Below are 13,751 nucleotides of genomic sequence, written 5' to 3'. Positions count from 1 at the left end.
GTGTCTCTGTGATGGACTGGAGACCTGTCCAGGTGTCCCCAGCCTGTGATGGCTGGACATGGGCACCATGACCCCATGACCTGAAAGGAAGACGCAGGTAAAGATGATGGATGGATGAAAAATTGTTCCCTCTTACTGTTAAAAGTCTTTAAATAAAACATAAAACACAACCAGACAGGTTACACCAACAACCATGCAGCTGGACCTGGATCTGCCAAAAGCAGATCTAAAAATAATGTGTAATATAAGTAACTACTGGATGCAGATATTGAGACTTTAAATGTAATTTACGGACAACAGAAGCAGAAAGTAGTTTAAAACCAGTTGACTCCCAGTTTAATGTGCTCTCAGGATGATCGCCCCATCATTAACAACATGAGTCATTCTTGGATCAGACGTGGGGTCAGTTGAAGCGTGTTTTTTCACGTGTTCATGCACGCGCTCACAGCTGAAACCTAAAATATTGACAAACCTCGCACTTCTACAGTTTTTATTGTTTTCTGCTTGAATAATCCCACCAACATGCAGTTATTAAAATAAAAGCTACAGTTTTTATTGTTTTCTGCTTGAATAATCCCACCAACATGCAGTTATTAAAATAAAAGCTACAGTTTTTATTATTTTCTGCTTGAATAATCCCACCAACATGCAGTTATTAAAATAAAAGCTACAGTTTGCTGTGTTCAGGTTTAAACGAGTCCGTGTTGTGTCAAAGTGCTCCACGCGTGTTCAGTGAGCTGTGGAGCTGACGCACGGTGGGGCTCGGTCCAGTTTCCAGCGCGGCACCGGCGCAGCTCAGCCCGCTGCAGCCGCGGGAGGCTACTTCCGTTCCGCAGAGGGCGACAGGCAGCAGCCTCGACGGTGGCGGAGGTCCAGACACAATAGAGCGGGTAAGTTGTCCGAACCGCGGCAGCAGGGCGGCTCGGAACCCGAGATCCGAGGCTCGGGGCGGACAGCTCACGCGCCGGTTCGTGTTTTCGGTCGGTGTCGTCGCTCGGATGCGCAAACAACCGAAAACAAACAAAAACAAAACGAGCCAGGCAGCGCGGGGGAAGGGCTGCGTCTATGTGCTGGAGTCAGGGCACCCTGCGCTGTGGGGGAAGGGCTGCGTCTACTTGCTGGAGCGGAGTTCCTGTTCCTCGCTCGTTTTAGTCGCGATATTTACGCGTTTTGACACAAAATGGCAGCTAATCCACACGGTCAACCACTCGGCCGTCGTGTGATTTAATATCGTTGTGGTTTTAAACCGAACGTGGGGCCTGAGCCAGTTTTTGTTTAATTTATCTTTTTGGGTGGGGGGGCGTTAGCAAGGATGACTGATGGTGCGCGTGAGGGGAGATGGGCTGAATTAGCACTTTACGTAAGCAGCTTCCGTTTAATCCAAACCAACCGTCGCTTTTATAATTTTTACTTTTATTAAACGTTTAAAAGTCACTCCGCCAGCTAGCTTGTTGGCTAATGAAGCCTCTCTCGTTACAGAAAACGTTAACTAACGTAAAAAAAAAAAAAAGGCGTAAAGGCAAATCGCGTTTCCAAATCTCGCGAGACTTCTGACATTAAAACAACTCTTGAAAAGGTAAATGTTGTTAATGTGTTTTGTTTTTACCAGGAGTTAGCTTTTTATTGACAGCACCGAGCTAATGCCTGTTAAAACGTGTTGATTATGAAATACAGGCTTTATTTTAAAATGTAACTTTAAAAACTGCATTTAAATGTGTTTAACAGAAAGGCCTGTGTTGTTGTTGTTTACTGATTCCCCACCAGCTTTGACTTGTTTTACCTGAACCTCGGCTGGTTTTAAAAACCACAGCTAAAAACTAACCGACTTTATTAGAATGCAGCACGGGCAACTCATCTTTAATTGAATGTCACCATTAAAGATTGTCTCTCCTCGTGCTCGACAGGAAAACAAGTTCACGTTCGTCAAATGCACAAGTTTACCTACGACTCCTCGACGTTGTGGTTGTGAACGTTTTTAACTTTTTCCCACGTTACAAACTTCTGAGTAGTTTACGGGGATTTTATATGGCAGACCAACACAAAGTAGCACATAATTGTGAAGAGGAAGGAAAGTGATCCTTTATTGTTTTTACAAATGTGAAAACCCATTCTCCTTCAGAAGTCACCTAATTAGTAAATAAAGTGTGTGTAAATTAACTTGAGCTGTAATGTGAAGACCTCAGGTTTGTTACAGAACATGAGTGATTGAACAGCATCATGAAGACCAAGGAGCACACCAGGCAGGTCAGGGATAAAGCTGTTGAAGTTTAAAGCAGGATTAGACTTTGAAACAATATCCCAAGCTTTGAACGTCTCATTTTTCAATCTGCCAAAACATGGCCGTCCACTTAAACTGACAGGCAAGAGCAAGGAGAGCATTCCGAAGAGATAACCGCTCAGGTGGGACAATCTGTCTCACAGGACAGCTGTTGGTCTGGTCTTCATGAAAAAGGTCCTGTTTGTCATAAAGAGACACATCACCTTTCCACATCACCCTGAAGAAAGAAAGTGTTGTCATCGTTGTTTGTTTCCATACATTGGCACAGTTAGTTCTCTGCATTTAGCCCATCACACCTGGGACACACCCAGGTGGAGCAATGAGCAGCTACGTAAGCACCCGGGGAGCAATTCAGGATGAGGCGTCCTGCTCAGAGACACCACGACATGTGGGCATGGCAGGGAGTTGAACTTGCGACTTTCTGGTCCAAAGTTGGCTGCCCTACCTCTACACCATCTCGGCCCCCACACACCATCCCCACTGTGAAACATGGTGGTGGCAGCATCATGCTGTGGAGGTGCCCTTCTTCAGCAGGGACAGGAAGCTGGTCAGAGCTGACGGACGATCCTGGAAGAGAAGCTGCAGAAGACTTGAGGCTGAGGCGGAGATTCACCGTCCAGCAGGATGATGACCCGAAACATCCAAGGGTCAGGTCCGAGCTTAGAACCACCCAAAGTCCAGAACCTCAGTCCAACTGAGAATCTGTGGTGTGACCTGAAAACTGCAGTTCACACGCTCTCCGTCCAGTGGGACTGAGCTTTAGCTTTAACCTCGCATCATTTTCCTTCCTCTTCATTTTTACACAACACGTTGTCTCTCACGTATAATCCGTTTGTGTTAGGAACATGACGAAATGTGGAAAAGTTCAAAGGGTATAAATAATTTTTAAGGCACTTAAAGGTGCAGAGAGAGAAACAAATCTAAGGCAAAGAGTTCTGAACTGTTTCAACTGTTAGTTGGGTCATCAAAAAATAACTAGAACATTTTTAAAGAAGTGTTTAATAAAACAATCGTCATGAATCTTGTCTTAAAACTGCTCCACGGCTCGTTGCCTTTCTGCTGCTTCTGCTCCTCAGGTCGCGGCTCTTCTCCAGTCCAAACCGGTATGTCGGATGAGGATTCCCGTGCCAGCACCAGCTCTTCTTCATCACCACCTTCCTCCAGCCAAACCAGACAGAGAGACACAGCCTGCAAGAAGAAACGGGAAAGCAAAACCAGCATGAGCAAGACCTCCAAGCTGCTTTCCACCAGCGCCAAAAGGTTCAAACAAAACCCGTGGTTCTGCAGAAACCAGCCGCTGCAGCTCAGGAAGCATCTCGCCATCCAACATATTTAATATTTCCCATCAAACATATTTAATATTTCCCATCCAACAGGCTCATTTCAGATAAACCTGAAGCCTCACACTGTGAAAGAAGAATGCACTTCCTGCACTCTTTTATAATCAACTGTCATAAAGAAGGAGCTCAGAAGAGGAACAAAGTTGGTCGTTTCAACAGGCTCACGTTTATAAGAGCTGTGTATTTTTAAGGAAGTAACAGTTTCATTGTTGTGGAGAGAAAAAACCTAGACTTTTTGTTTAACGACCTCCGTCACTGCCTTCACGCACAATGAGCCGGTTTAAACCGAGCGTGGAAAAGTGTAAATTAACCAGATTAATCTTAGAGATACGAACACTTTAAAGTCGTCTTTGCTCCGAGTGGTTCTGGCTTTGATCCGTCAGACTTATTCAGAGTCTTCTGTGTTTGCAGGATTCAGAAAGAGCTGGCCGACATCACTCTGGACCCTCCGCCAAACTGCAGGTGGGTCACAGCAGAACCAGAGTCCACCAGCAAAATGAACTCTGACTAAATGCTCAACTGAGTCACGTCAGATTAGATTTATTCAGCATGTTTATAAAAACAGGGTTTTTAGTTTCAGTATTGGACATTATCCATACTGCGAACTATAAATATTAAAATAAATATTTGCACCTAATGACTTAAAACTATGGCTTGATTACAAAACCACCAACTTATCTGTTAATGTACTAATTAATTGTTTTGACTGTAAAAGACTTTCTTTTTAAAATGAAGTGATTTAACCATAAATCTGTGTTCCCTGCACAACTAAAATAAATAAATTACAATAGATAAACAACTTTTTAAAAGTACAATATCAAATAGCATGATGTTGGGTGAAAATAATAATTTATCACTTCAAACAATTGTAGTAAATATTACTTTTTTTGTTGTTTTGTTTTTGTTTGCAAATATCCCCAGCTAAAAAAAACACACCCTGACTGGAAAAGCATAATTGGGAAACATTTTAAATGTTAATAACAGGTGCCAGTGTTAAAATAAATTAAAAAATAAACGGTCACAGTCGTGTTAATTCTTACAATTAAACTTAGAATACAGTGGTCCCTCGTTCATCGCGGGGGATCCGTACCTGAAGACCTGCGATAAGTGAAAAAACGCAAAGTAGGAATAGCAGTACAAGTAGTTAATTTTATTATTTATGTAGATGTATATTAAAGCATTTTAAACCCTTCCCACAAGTTCTAAAGCTCTAAGAGACAGAATGTCATGATTTCAGCTCCCTGCCTCCTCTGCTCTCAGCCACCTGCAAGCGCTCTTGGCCACGCCCACTTCTCCACTCTGATCAGCTGCAGCAGGAAGTTCAACCTGCATTATGGGCTGCACAAAGGTGCAGCAGGTGTTAAATAATTAAAAACAATTTATTTTAAATAAAAATGTCATGCCGATCGTGCATCTCATCCATCAATCGGCCAATTGTGTGTCACGTCCAGTCTTATTTTGAAAAACCGCAGTAGAGCAAGTCTGCGATAAACGATCTGCGAAGTAGCGAGCGACTACTGCATTCCTAAATTGCTGCCCATTGTTGGTGCTCAGAGTCTGTGTTGAGGATGACTCTCTGCTACTACTTCACCAAAATGTAGCTTAAAATACGTAGTCCGCTGATTGAGCGTTTCATTAAAATTCATGTTGTGGCTCATGAGATATTTTGCTAACAGTTGCGTGATCGCTCACCTTTTACTGGAGCGGATGATGAACCTTCACATTTTAAATCTAAAGAGCTTTGTGTGCCTGAATGAGCAGCTTTAAAATCAAGTAGTTTATATTTCACCTGTATCCGTTTGACTCATGAGCTCCAGATAAATGATCAAAGAGTTGTCCGTCCATCTTCTTGGTCCTGACTCAGGTCTTGAGGCAGAAACTTGAGCAGGGAGGTCACAGTTCCAGCTCCTCTGGGAGGACTCCAGGGTGTCCCAGACCAGCCGAGAGTTATGGTCTCCTCCCAGTTTGACATGCCCAGAAAACCTCCCTATGGATGCGCCCGGGGTCCATCCTTACCAGATATCTGAACCTCCTCAACTGGCTCCTCCCCATGTGGAGGAGGAGAGGTTCTACTCTGAGTCTCTCCTGGAGAACTGAACTTCTCTAAGGGAGAGTCCAGCTCCCCTGCAGAGGAAACTCATTTCAACCTCCTGCATCTGTGATTTTGTTCTTTCACTCAAGAGTTTGTGAGTGTAGTTGAGGGTAGGAACATAAACGGAGAGCTTCTCCTTCAGCTCGGCTCCCTCTTCACCACAACGAACTGGAACCGCTCCAGTTTGAGCTGGAGATCACGGCACAACGCCAACAGGACCACATCATCTGCAAACAGAGACAGAATCCTGAGGCCGCCGAACTGTTGAACATTCTCTGAACATAGTTCACAGTAAAGATGTGATGGAGGTCCAGCTGTGTGAAAGAACACCTTCCTGCTTCCGTTAATCCCACGTATCCTGGATTATCATCCGAGCCCAGATTAGATCCACAACACCACCGTGCGCTGGAAGCAAAGGGATTGTCAGTTTTATTTATTTAGTTGTAACTAACATCCAGTTATTGGGTCCGAATGAAGATTTATCCTCCGTGTGGCTTCTGCTGCGATCAAACAGAAGGAAATCAATATTTTGATGTGATATTTGCAAACATCAGAACTACGTGTCGTCTGAGCGTTGACGATGGGAAATAATCAATAAATAATACACAGACAACAGATTACAACAGATTTACTTTGAGTTTTCCATGAATGAAACACGAGCAACATTCAACAGCTGCATTTTTAAAGTATAAATGGCCACAGAATGTGTTTATGATCAATAATCAATGATGTTACAGCTCAAAAACATGAAACAGGTTGTCTAAATGTTTTTCAATGTTTCATACAGCATCGGCTCGTTTTGTGTGTTTTTTTTCTTTAATAACTCGGACAAATCTTCAACAGAAGCTGTTGTTTTCGTTCACATCGACACACAAACGCTCTCATTTCCCCCCCAGGAGCCTGTCAGTAAACGCAACACAGAAGTGTTTTTGTTTTTAAGTTGCAGCTTTTCACAATCTGGTTTCTGTTTGGAGATTAGATTAACTCTGAAGTAGCAAAAGGATTTTAACCACATTCAAGATGGCCGACACAGCGGACTGACTTAAAACACACAAACTGGCTTGAGCTCAGTTTGTTGTTGTGGTAGTAGCTGAGAGTCATTCTCAACAGACTCTGAGGGTGTGAGTGAACGGGCTCACACTCCCTCCGTCTGCAGCGGCGGGTGACGTGCATTCCTTCAATGTTTCAGCTCTGAATGTTGCCTTTGATGAAACATGAAAATCTATGCTCAAACAAGAGGAAACATAATACTTTTATTCTGAAGACTTCAGAGGATAAAAATAATAAAACAATGAAATAATAATTAGATTTTACTCCTGAATGTTTTTATTTTTCCGTCCGCAGCGCCGGCCCAAAAGGAGACAACATTTATGAGTGGAGATCCACCATCCTGGGACCACCGGGCTCCGTGTACGAGGGGGGCGTCTTCTTCCTGGACATCGCCTTCACGCCCGACTACCCGTTCAAACCCCCCAAGGTACTGACGTTACCACGGCAACGGCACCGTCTGAGTGTAGCTCCTTGGCGGGAACGTGAGCGTGTTGAATGTAGTCGATGCGTCCGGAAGCTGCAGGTTTGGTTTAACCCGCAGCAGAATGTGAACGTCACCTCATCACAACACAAACAAACAAACAAACAAACAAAAGGAAACCACACACCTACAGCTGTTCTCACTAAGGCTTGTGTTTCTAAAGCAGTAACGTGCACGTTGTGCATTTACACCAGGTTATTACGTGTTCTGTGCTTCTGCACCGAGTGATCGCTCTGATGGTTTTAAAAGGTTTTGATCCTCTGATCCACCGTACCGCTGTCCACCTGAGAGGCAGGTTGCACGTCAACAGCAGGGGGTGTCCCTCCACTCCGCTCCTGGCTCTGGAATATTTGTAATATTTTGATTTTAAATTTTTTTAGTTTGTTTTTTACTTCCTCTCACACGTGATCACTTTTCCTCTTTAAGAAGTTCTGGCAGTGGTTTAGTGGTTAGCACTGTTGCCTCACAGCAACAGGTCCTGGGTTCGGTCCCCACGTTGGACCTGCGGTCTTCCTGTCTACGTGTTCTCCTCGTGAGTTTTCTCTGGTTTCCTCCCACGGTCCAGAACATGCTCGGGCTGATCTGTGATCTCAACAGGATCTGCCTGGTTAAGTAAAGGTTAATGAAAATAAGAGCTTTCCTTCCCGTGCCTCGCTGATTAAAACCAGTCGGTCGTGGTTAATGGTCGACAGGAAGTGGAGCCGTCTGGAGTGACGGGCTCTGAGTTTGGAGGCAGTCGACGAGCTGCTCCCTCAACGAACCGGGTGGTTTTCGACGCAGCGAGGACGGTCTGAATGATCATTGGGGGGGGGGGGGGGGGGTTATGATGTTTGTGTAAATTGACGTTTGAGCCAGAGACACGATTGAAAACCACTGATCTGTTTACACTCAGCCGGTTCTACACAAACAGCTGAAGAGAACGACCTCCGGTCGGTCCGGTCCAGATCCACCGAGCTCTGACTCCGGCTGCAGAGGAGTGACCCGCCTGGATCAGAACTTTTAGTCTGGGTTGAGTTCCAGGTGTGTGTTCTCCCGTGTCGGGTACGTGGATCTTTTCTTTTCTTGATGAAGAATCGACGTCATCATCCTCAGTCGCCTCGGCTGCTTTCAGCTCGGACAGCCAGAGGCGAAGAGTCTGAGAGAGGAGAACGTTTAGTTTGGGTTCAGCTCTGTGGAGCCATCAGCTTCATGTTCTCATCCATGCTGGAAACGTTGCTCCTGAAACTTCTAAACATATTATTGGAAGTAAAATTAGACTTCTGAGTATTTTCCAGGAGTTTGGAAAAGTTTCCAGAATATTTCCTGTCCTGATTTTCTAAAAGTTCTTTTCTTACAAAAACATTTTTTTGTCATAAATCAGCTTCATCCTCTGAACTTTGAGTCTTCAGTCTTGCTGCTCAAACACTTCTCAGGGTTTCATGGATGGACGTTACTCAGATGATTAAAAAAATAAACATTTTAGTTCATTACAAACTCATTAGACACAAAAGGTGAATATTTTTAAAGCCATCAGGTTGTTTTTGGGTCTAATTTTAAATTAGATTTAATCCGTGTGCATATAATAACTCTGTTTCTGTCTGCACCTGAACTTGACGTTGGTATTTTTACATTCTGGTATTTTTATATTCTGGTATTTTTATATTCTGGTATTTTTATATTCTGGTATTTTTATATCTTGTGTGATTCCTTGTGTGTGTTCACATGCATACATACATCTTGGCGTGGCTGCGGCACCTCGGTGGTCAGTGCTGCGGTCTTGCAATCCTGAGGTTGCGAGTTTGAGCCCAGGTTGTGTCAGGAAGGGCATCCGGCTTAAAATGGCCAAATCCTTCATGCACGTTCACTTGATGTGGTGACGGCTGAAAGAGTAGCCCAAAGAAACTTGATTACTTTTTAGTTTGTTGTGAATTGATTTGAACCTTTAATTCTGATCTTTCTGGTAAAAACTAATTCTTGATGAAAAACAAGCGGCTGAAGAAGAATTCAAACTAAAGTTGGATTCGATCAGAGCAGAAAGATGAAGCTCTGTATTCATCATGTGGGTGGGCTCCTGCTGTCCTTGGGTCAAAATGCCCCTCAGTCTTAAAACTGAGACCTCTGGGGTCAGTGAGTCGAGGGCAGCAGGAGGGTTAACACCCAAACAATAATAGATTTATTAAAGTAGACAAAGATGAAAATAAAAAATGTTGTTTGATGCTTCAGACACTTTGGGTGGTGTCAGAAATGAAAGGATCAGCGTCTCTCTCTTCTGCCAGCAGAGGGCTCCACCTCCTGCAGGTTCAGGTGTTGGACTTCATCCTGTGATCACATTCATCACCTGTCCTGTCGTCCTCAGGTGACGTTCCGTACGAGGATCTATCACTGCAACATCAACAGTCAGGGCGTGATCTGTCTGGACATCCTGAAGGACAACTGGAGCCCGGCCCTCACCATCTCCAAGGTGCTGCTGTCCATCTGCTCCCTGCTCACAGACTGCAACCCAGGTAGGACCGGGTCTGGTTCTGAGAGGGAAGTCTTTGCCTCAGGAGTCCAGATAATAGAGAGACCTGATTTTAACAAAGAATGATGACGACAGCAGAAAATCATAAGAGACATAGAATTTTTTTTTGTAACAAATTAAAATCAAATGTCAACCAGGACGGTCAAAAGGAAAAAGTAACGAGAAAAAAAACAGCTAGATTATAAGGCGGTGTAGAAAACTAAAAACAGGAACATGTCTGCATTGGTTTCCCCATGAACTTAAGATGTTTGAAGCCACTTAGAGAGGTCAAAGGTCGAGAGCTTCAGGTCTTTTTACAAGATATTCCAGAAACGGGAGCGGAGTAGGAGAAGGTCCTTTAGTCTAGTTCAGTCCTCACTGAGGGAACACTGCAGGTAATGATGTCCTGAGAGCGCACGCTGTAGCTGCACTCACGCAGAGACATGTAGGAGGAGATGTATGAAGGCAGCAGACCAAGAAGTGATTTAAAGATGAAAATTAGCTCTGGTTATGAATCTGTTGCTCCTTGTTGACGTGCTTCAAACCAGTCGGCTGTGGAGTTCCCAGAAACCCCACGATTTAACTTTTTTATGGTTTATCTGGATGATGGAGTGTACTTACTGTTTTTCTGTGTACGTCAGTGTTTGTAAAACTCTATTCTAGTTCTTGTGTGTGTGGGGGGGTGGGGTCGGTTCAGTAGGCAGGGGTGGGGCAAGCTGCACGCCTTAAAGAAGAAGGGTCAGCACTGTGAATAAGTCTGTGCTTCAACTGATGATGGTGTGTAATTATTCTAACTGTGCTTCATTATACCAAACAAGGGTCTGACAAAATGTTCTAAAATACCGAGGCTGCAAACTGAAAACCAAAAGTTGTCTTTCCCAGAACGTTTGGCCTCGACTACACGACAACGAATCTTTTTAAATCCAGGCCTCGAGTGGAGGTTTTTAAACTCTCAGCATCTTTTCTCTGGAAAACACAGTTGACCTGAAGAGTTCACTCTGTTCACTGCAGTTACAGACCGTTGATAATCTGCATCGACCTGGATTATTTGTAAAAAATGACGGCGTCGGCTACTGACCCGGTGGAACTGCAGCGGGTCCAACGTCTTCTGGTCTCGTCTAAAGAGCGTGACCGTGTGGACACGAAATGTTTCCACAATCCTTATTAACCTTCCTGGAGAGCGTCTCTTTTAAACTGGGCTGCATCCGTTGGTTTGATTCTTTTCATTAATTCTTGTAAACGACTCGACATTTGTTTTCTTTTTAATTCTGCGTTGGAGTCCTGACTTTGTCTTTAACCACCAAGTGTTTGTTTTCCTGTTGAACGTCTCACGGTTCAAAGTAGAACAACAGTTTTAACTCCAGCTCCAGATATTAGAGAAGATGTGTCCACGGCTCCGTGTAAAGTTTGCAGGACTTTAAAAACACTGACTGGCTCTTCGGTGCAGTTTATGAATCTAATTGAATCTGTTTACGCTGTTAGTTTCTCACAGCTTCAAGCTTTGGTGCTCCATAAAATATTAAATTCTACAAAACGCACGTCGGCCTGAACTCCAACGGGTGGACGCTCACCTGGAGTAAGAACGACCAGACTTCATGCAAACATCCATTTTTAAATATTTTATTTATCTCGTCATTTTGTTATTAAATCCAAGTTAACTGTTGTTGCACAGATTTGAGACGACGCCCGACCATTTGATCAGTGCACCTTTAGTAATATTTAATATAATATCTGGATATTAATTCATATTTAGTTAAAGTAGCTTTTAAGAGTTTCAGGCTGCAGAAAACTCTCCTCGGTCCTGCAGTTTGACCCGTTTCATCGGTTCTGATGCTCCACAATAAAGAGCTTTTTAAAAGTTCTGCTGAGCGAGACTTTGATAAACTCACGCACCTCGTCTGGTGTTTTCTGTTCGTCTGCAGATGATCTGAAGTTCTTGTTTTGTTTCCGTTCAGCTGATCCGTTGGTGGGCAGCATCGCGACCCAGTACACGACCAACAGAGCCGAACATGACCGAACGGCCAAACAGTGGACGAAACGATACGCCACATGAGCCCGCAGGACGCCGGCGGGACGAGGAGGAGGGCCGGGGCGTCGGGTTTATTTCTATCTCAGATTTTTAGAAGTTTATCGTCTGGTTTATTTTTTGCTCCCTGATTAAGTTATCTCTACAAATATGGAAATAAAGGAACAAAATGAACAACCCTGGTTTGTTATCTGCTGTTTTTCTGTGATTTTATCTGCAGCACGACCAACTCGCACCCTACTCGGTATTAAGAACTTTTAAATTGGGTAAATCAGCGACTTCACTGTGAGCAAGTTCAGATATTTGGAGCTGAAGGTGCGTGTTGACCTTCAGACGGTCGTACTGAGCTGAAGACCACGTTTCCTAATGGAGCTACCCTCCAAGGTGGGGTTAAAGGTCACCGGCATTTGTCTCCTTGCTTTTTGTCTGTTTTGTAACTTGTGCTTCATCTCGTGTCCTTCGTCTTCCTCCTTTTAAACGCATGTCCAAGGCGGTCGTTTTACGGTTTAGTCTGTACGTCTCACCCATAACTTCTGACGGCTCAAGATAATTTAACACAACTTGATATGAATTTGTACCACCACCGCACGGCGTGTAATCTTTTCATCACCCCAGTTTCAAGGTCAAGGTCACAAATCCAGGTCTTTGCTCGTCCGTGGCGTGGCTACGCATTGCTGTGGATCACGTGTCGACAGGCGTGTAATTTACCGTATGCGTCTCCCAAATGTCTCCTTTTGTTTTTGTCTGTTGGGACATGTTTTTTCTATCTCAGTGCATCTGGAAAGTTTTCACAGCACTTCTCTTTTTCCACATTTTTTGTTACAGCCTCATTCTAAATTTTATTAAATTAATCTCTTTCCTTAAAATGGCCGTCGGTATAAACAGCGATCGGGGGAGAAGGGAGAGGTGACCAAGAACCTGATGGTGCCTGTCAGAGCTCCAGCGTTCCTCTGTGGAGAGAGAACCTTCCGGATGAAAACCACTCCTTAATAAGAGGCACATGGCAGCCCGTCTGCAGGTGACCAAGAGACACCTGAAGGACTCTCAGACCAGGTCTGATGAGACAAAGACTGAACTCTGGTTTGAATGCAGGTGTCATGTTTGGAGGAAACCAGCTCTTCTCCAGGCCAATCCCACCCCTACAGTGAAGCACGGTGGTGGCAGCATCATGCTGTGGGAGGTTTTTCAGCAGCAGGAACTGGCAGACTAGTCGGGATAGAGAGAAAGATGAATGCAGCGATGTACAGAGACATCCTGCATGGAAACCTGCTCCACAGTGCTCTGGACCTCAGACTGGGACGACCCAAAGCACAAGACCAAGATCTCAAAGGAGGGGCTTCTGGACCAGCTTGAGAAGTACTGCAAAGAAGAATGGGGCAAACGGTCTAAAGATGTGTGTGCTCAGCTTGAAGCATCTTATTCAAAAAGCCTGGAGGCTGTAACTGCTGCCAGCGGTGGATCAACAAAGTACGAAGCAAAGGCTGTGAATACTTACGTAAATGTGATTTCTTGGGTGTCTATTTTTAATAAATTTGCAAAAACCTCAGTCTTTTTTCACACTGTCGGTTTGTGTATTGTGTGTAGAATTTTTAGGAAAAGAGATTAGACGCGTTGTACAGTAAATACTTCCTGGATGTGCTGTGTGCTTCTTTTTGTCCCTCGCAGTGAAAGAGGGAAGCGAAAATTAATTTAACGGGGCCACCAGTGGCCACCCCCTGGCTCCACCAGTGGCCACCCCCTGGCTCCACCACTGCACCTGGAGGTGGGTAAAATGTCTCTCTCTCCAGGATCCATCGTTCTGCACCACCTCGGATAAGAAAAGAAAACCCTCCCTCTGTTCTCCACAGGGTGACTCCTCCCCGCCTGAACATCTCGCACCAAAAACATTTAGGTTTACTTCAATTGTTCAGTTTCAGTCCAGAAAAACACTCCTCTCCAAAACTACAAACGCTCAGATCCCTCAGGGACACGTCGACAAACCACTTTCTGCTCCGTGCTTCTTACT

General features: G+C 44.3%; 1 protein-coding gene across 1 annotated transcript; it reads left to right on the top strand.

Moving 5' to 3' along the window:
- The first annotated feature begins 722 nt into the window (after positions 1-722).
- LOC119409231 (ubiquitin-conjugating enzyme E2 E1) lies at positions 723-11,920 on the top strand. The gene is made up of 6 exons (XM_037676075.1): positions 723-890; positions 3,355-3,538; positions 4,030-4,080; positions 7,055-7,187; positions 9,577-9,724; positions 11,676-11,920. The coding sequence occupies exons 2-6, from the start codon at positions 3,384-3,386 to the stop codon at positions 11,771-11,773; spliced, it is 585 nt and encodes a 194-aa protein (XP_037532003.1). The 5' UTR covers positions 723-890; positions 3,355-3,383; the 3' UTR covers positions 11,774-11,920.
- Positions 11,921-13,751: the final 1,831 nt, after the last annotated feature.

Source organism: Nematolebias whitei, chromosome 5, assembly GCF_014905685.2.
Source record: "Nematolebias whitei isolate Nwh7 chromosome 5, NemWhi1, whole genome shotgun sequence".
Lineage (NCBI taxonomy): Eukaryota > Metazoa > Chordata > Actinopteri > Cyprinodontiformes > Rivulidae > Nematolebias > Nematolebias whitei.
The sequence above is the reverse complement of the archived record's forward strand: the minus strand, read 5'-3'. Positions and strand labels throughout refer to the sequence as shown.

Coding starts and splice junctions, on each gene's coding strand:
- LOC119409231 (XM_037676075.1), top strand. CDS start 3,384: ATGTCGGATGAGGATTCCCGTGCCAGCACCAGCTCTTCTTCATCACCA. Junction 3,539..4,029: donor CTTTCCACCAGCGCCAAAAG/GTTCAAACAAAA, acceptor CTGTGTTTGCAG/GATTCAGAAAGAGCTGGCCG. Junction 9,725..11,675: donor GCTCACAGACTGCAACCCAG/GTAGGACCGGGT, acceptor GTTTCCGTTCAG/CTGATCCGTTGGTGGGCAGC.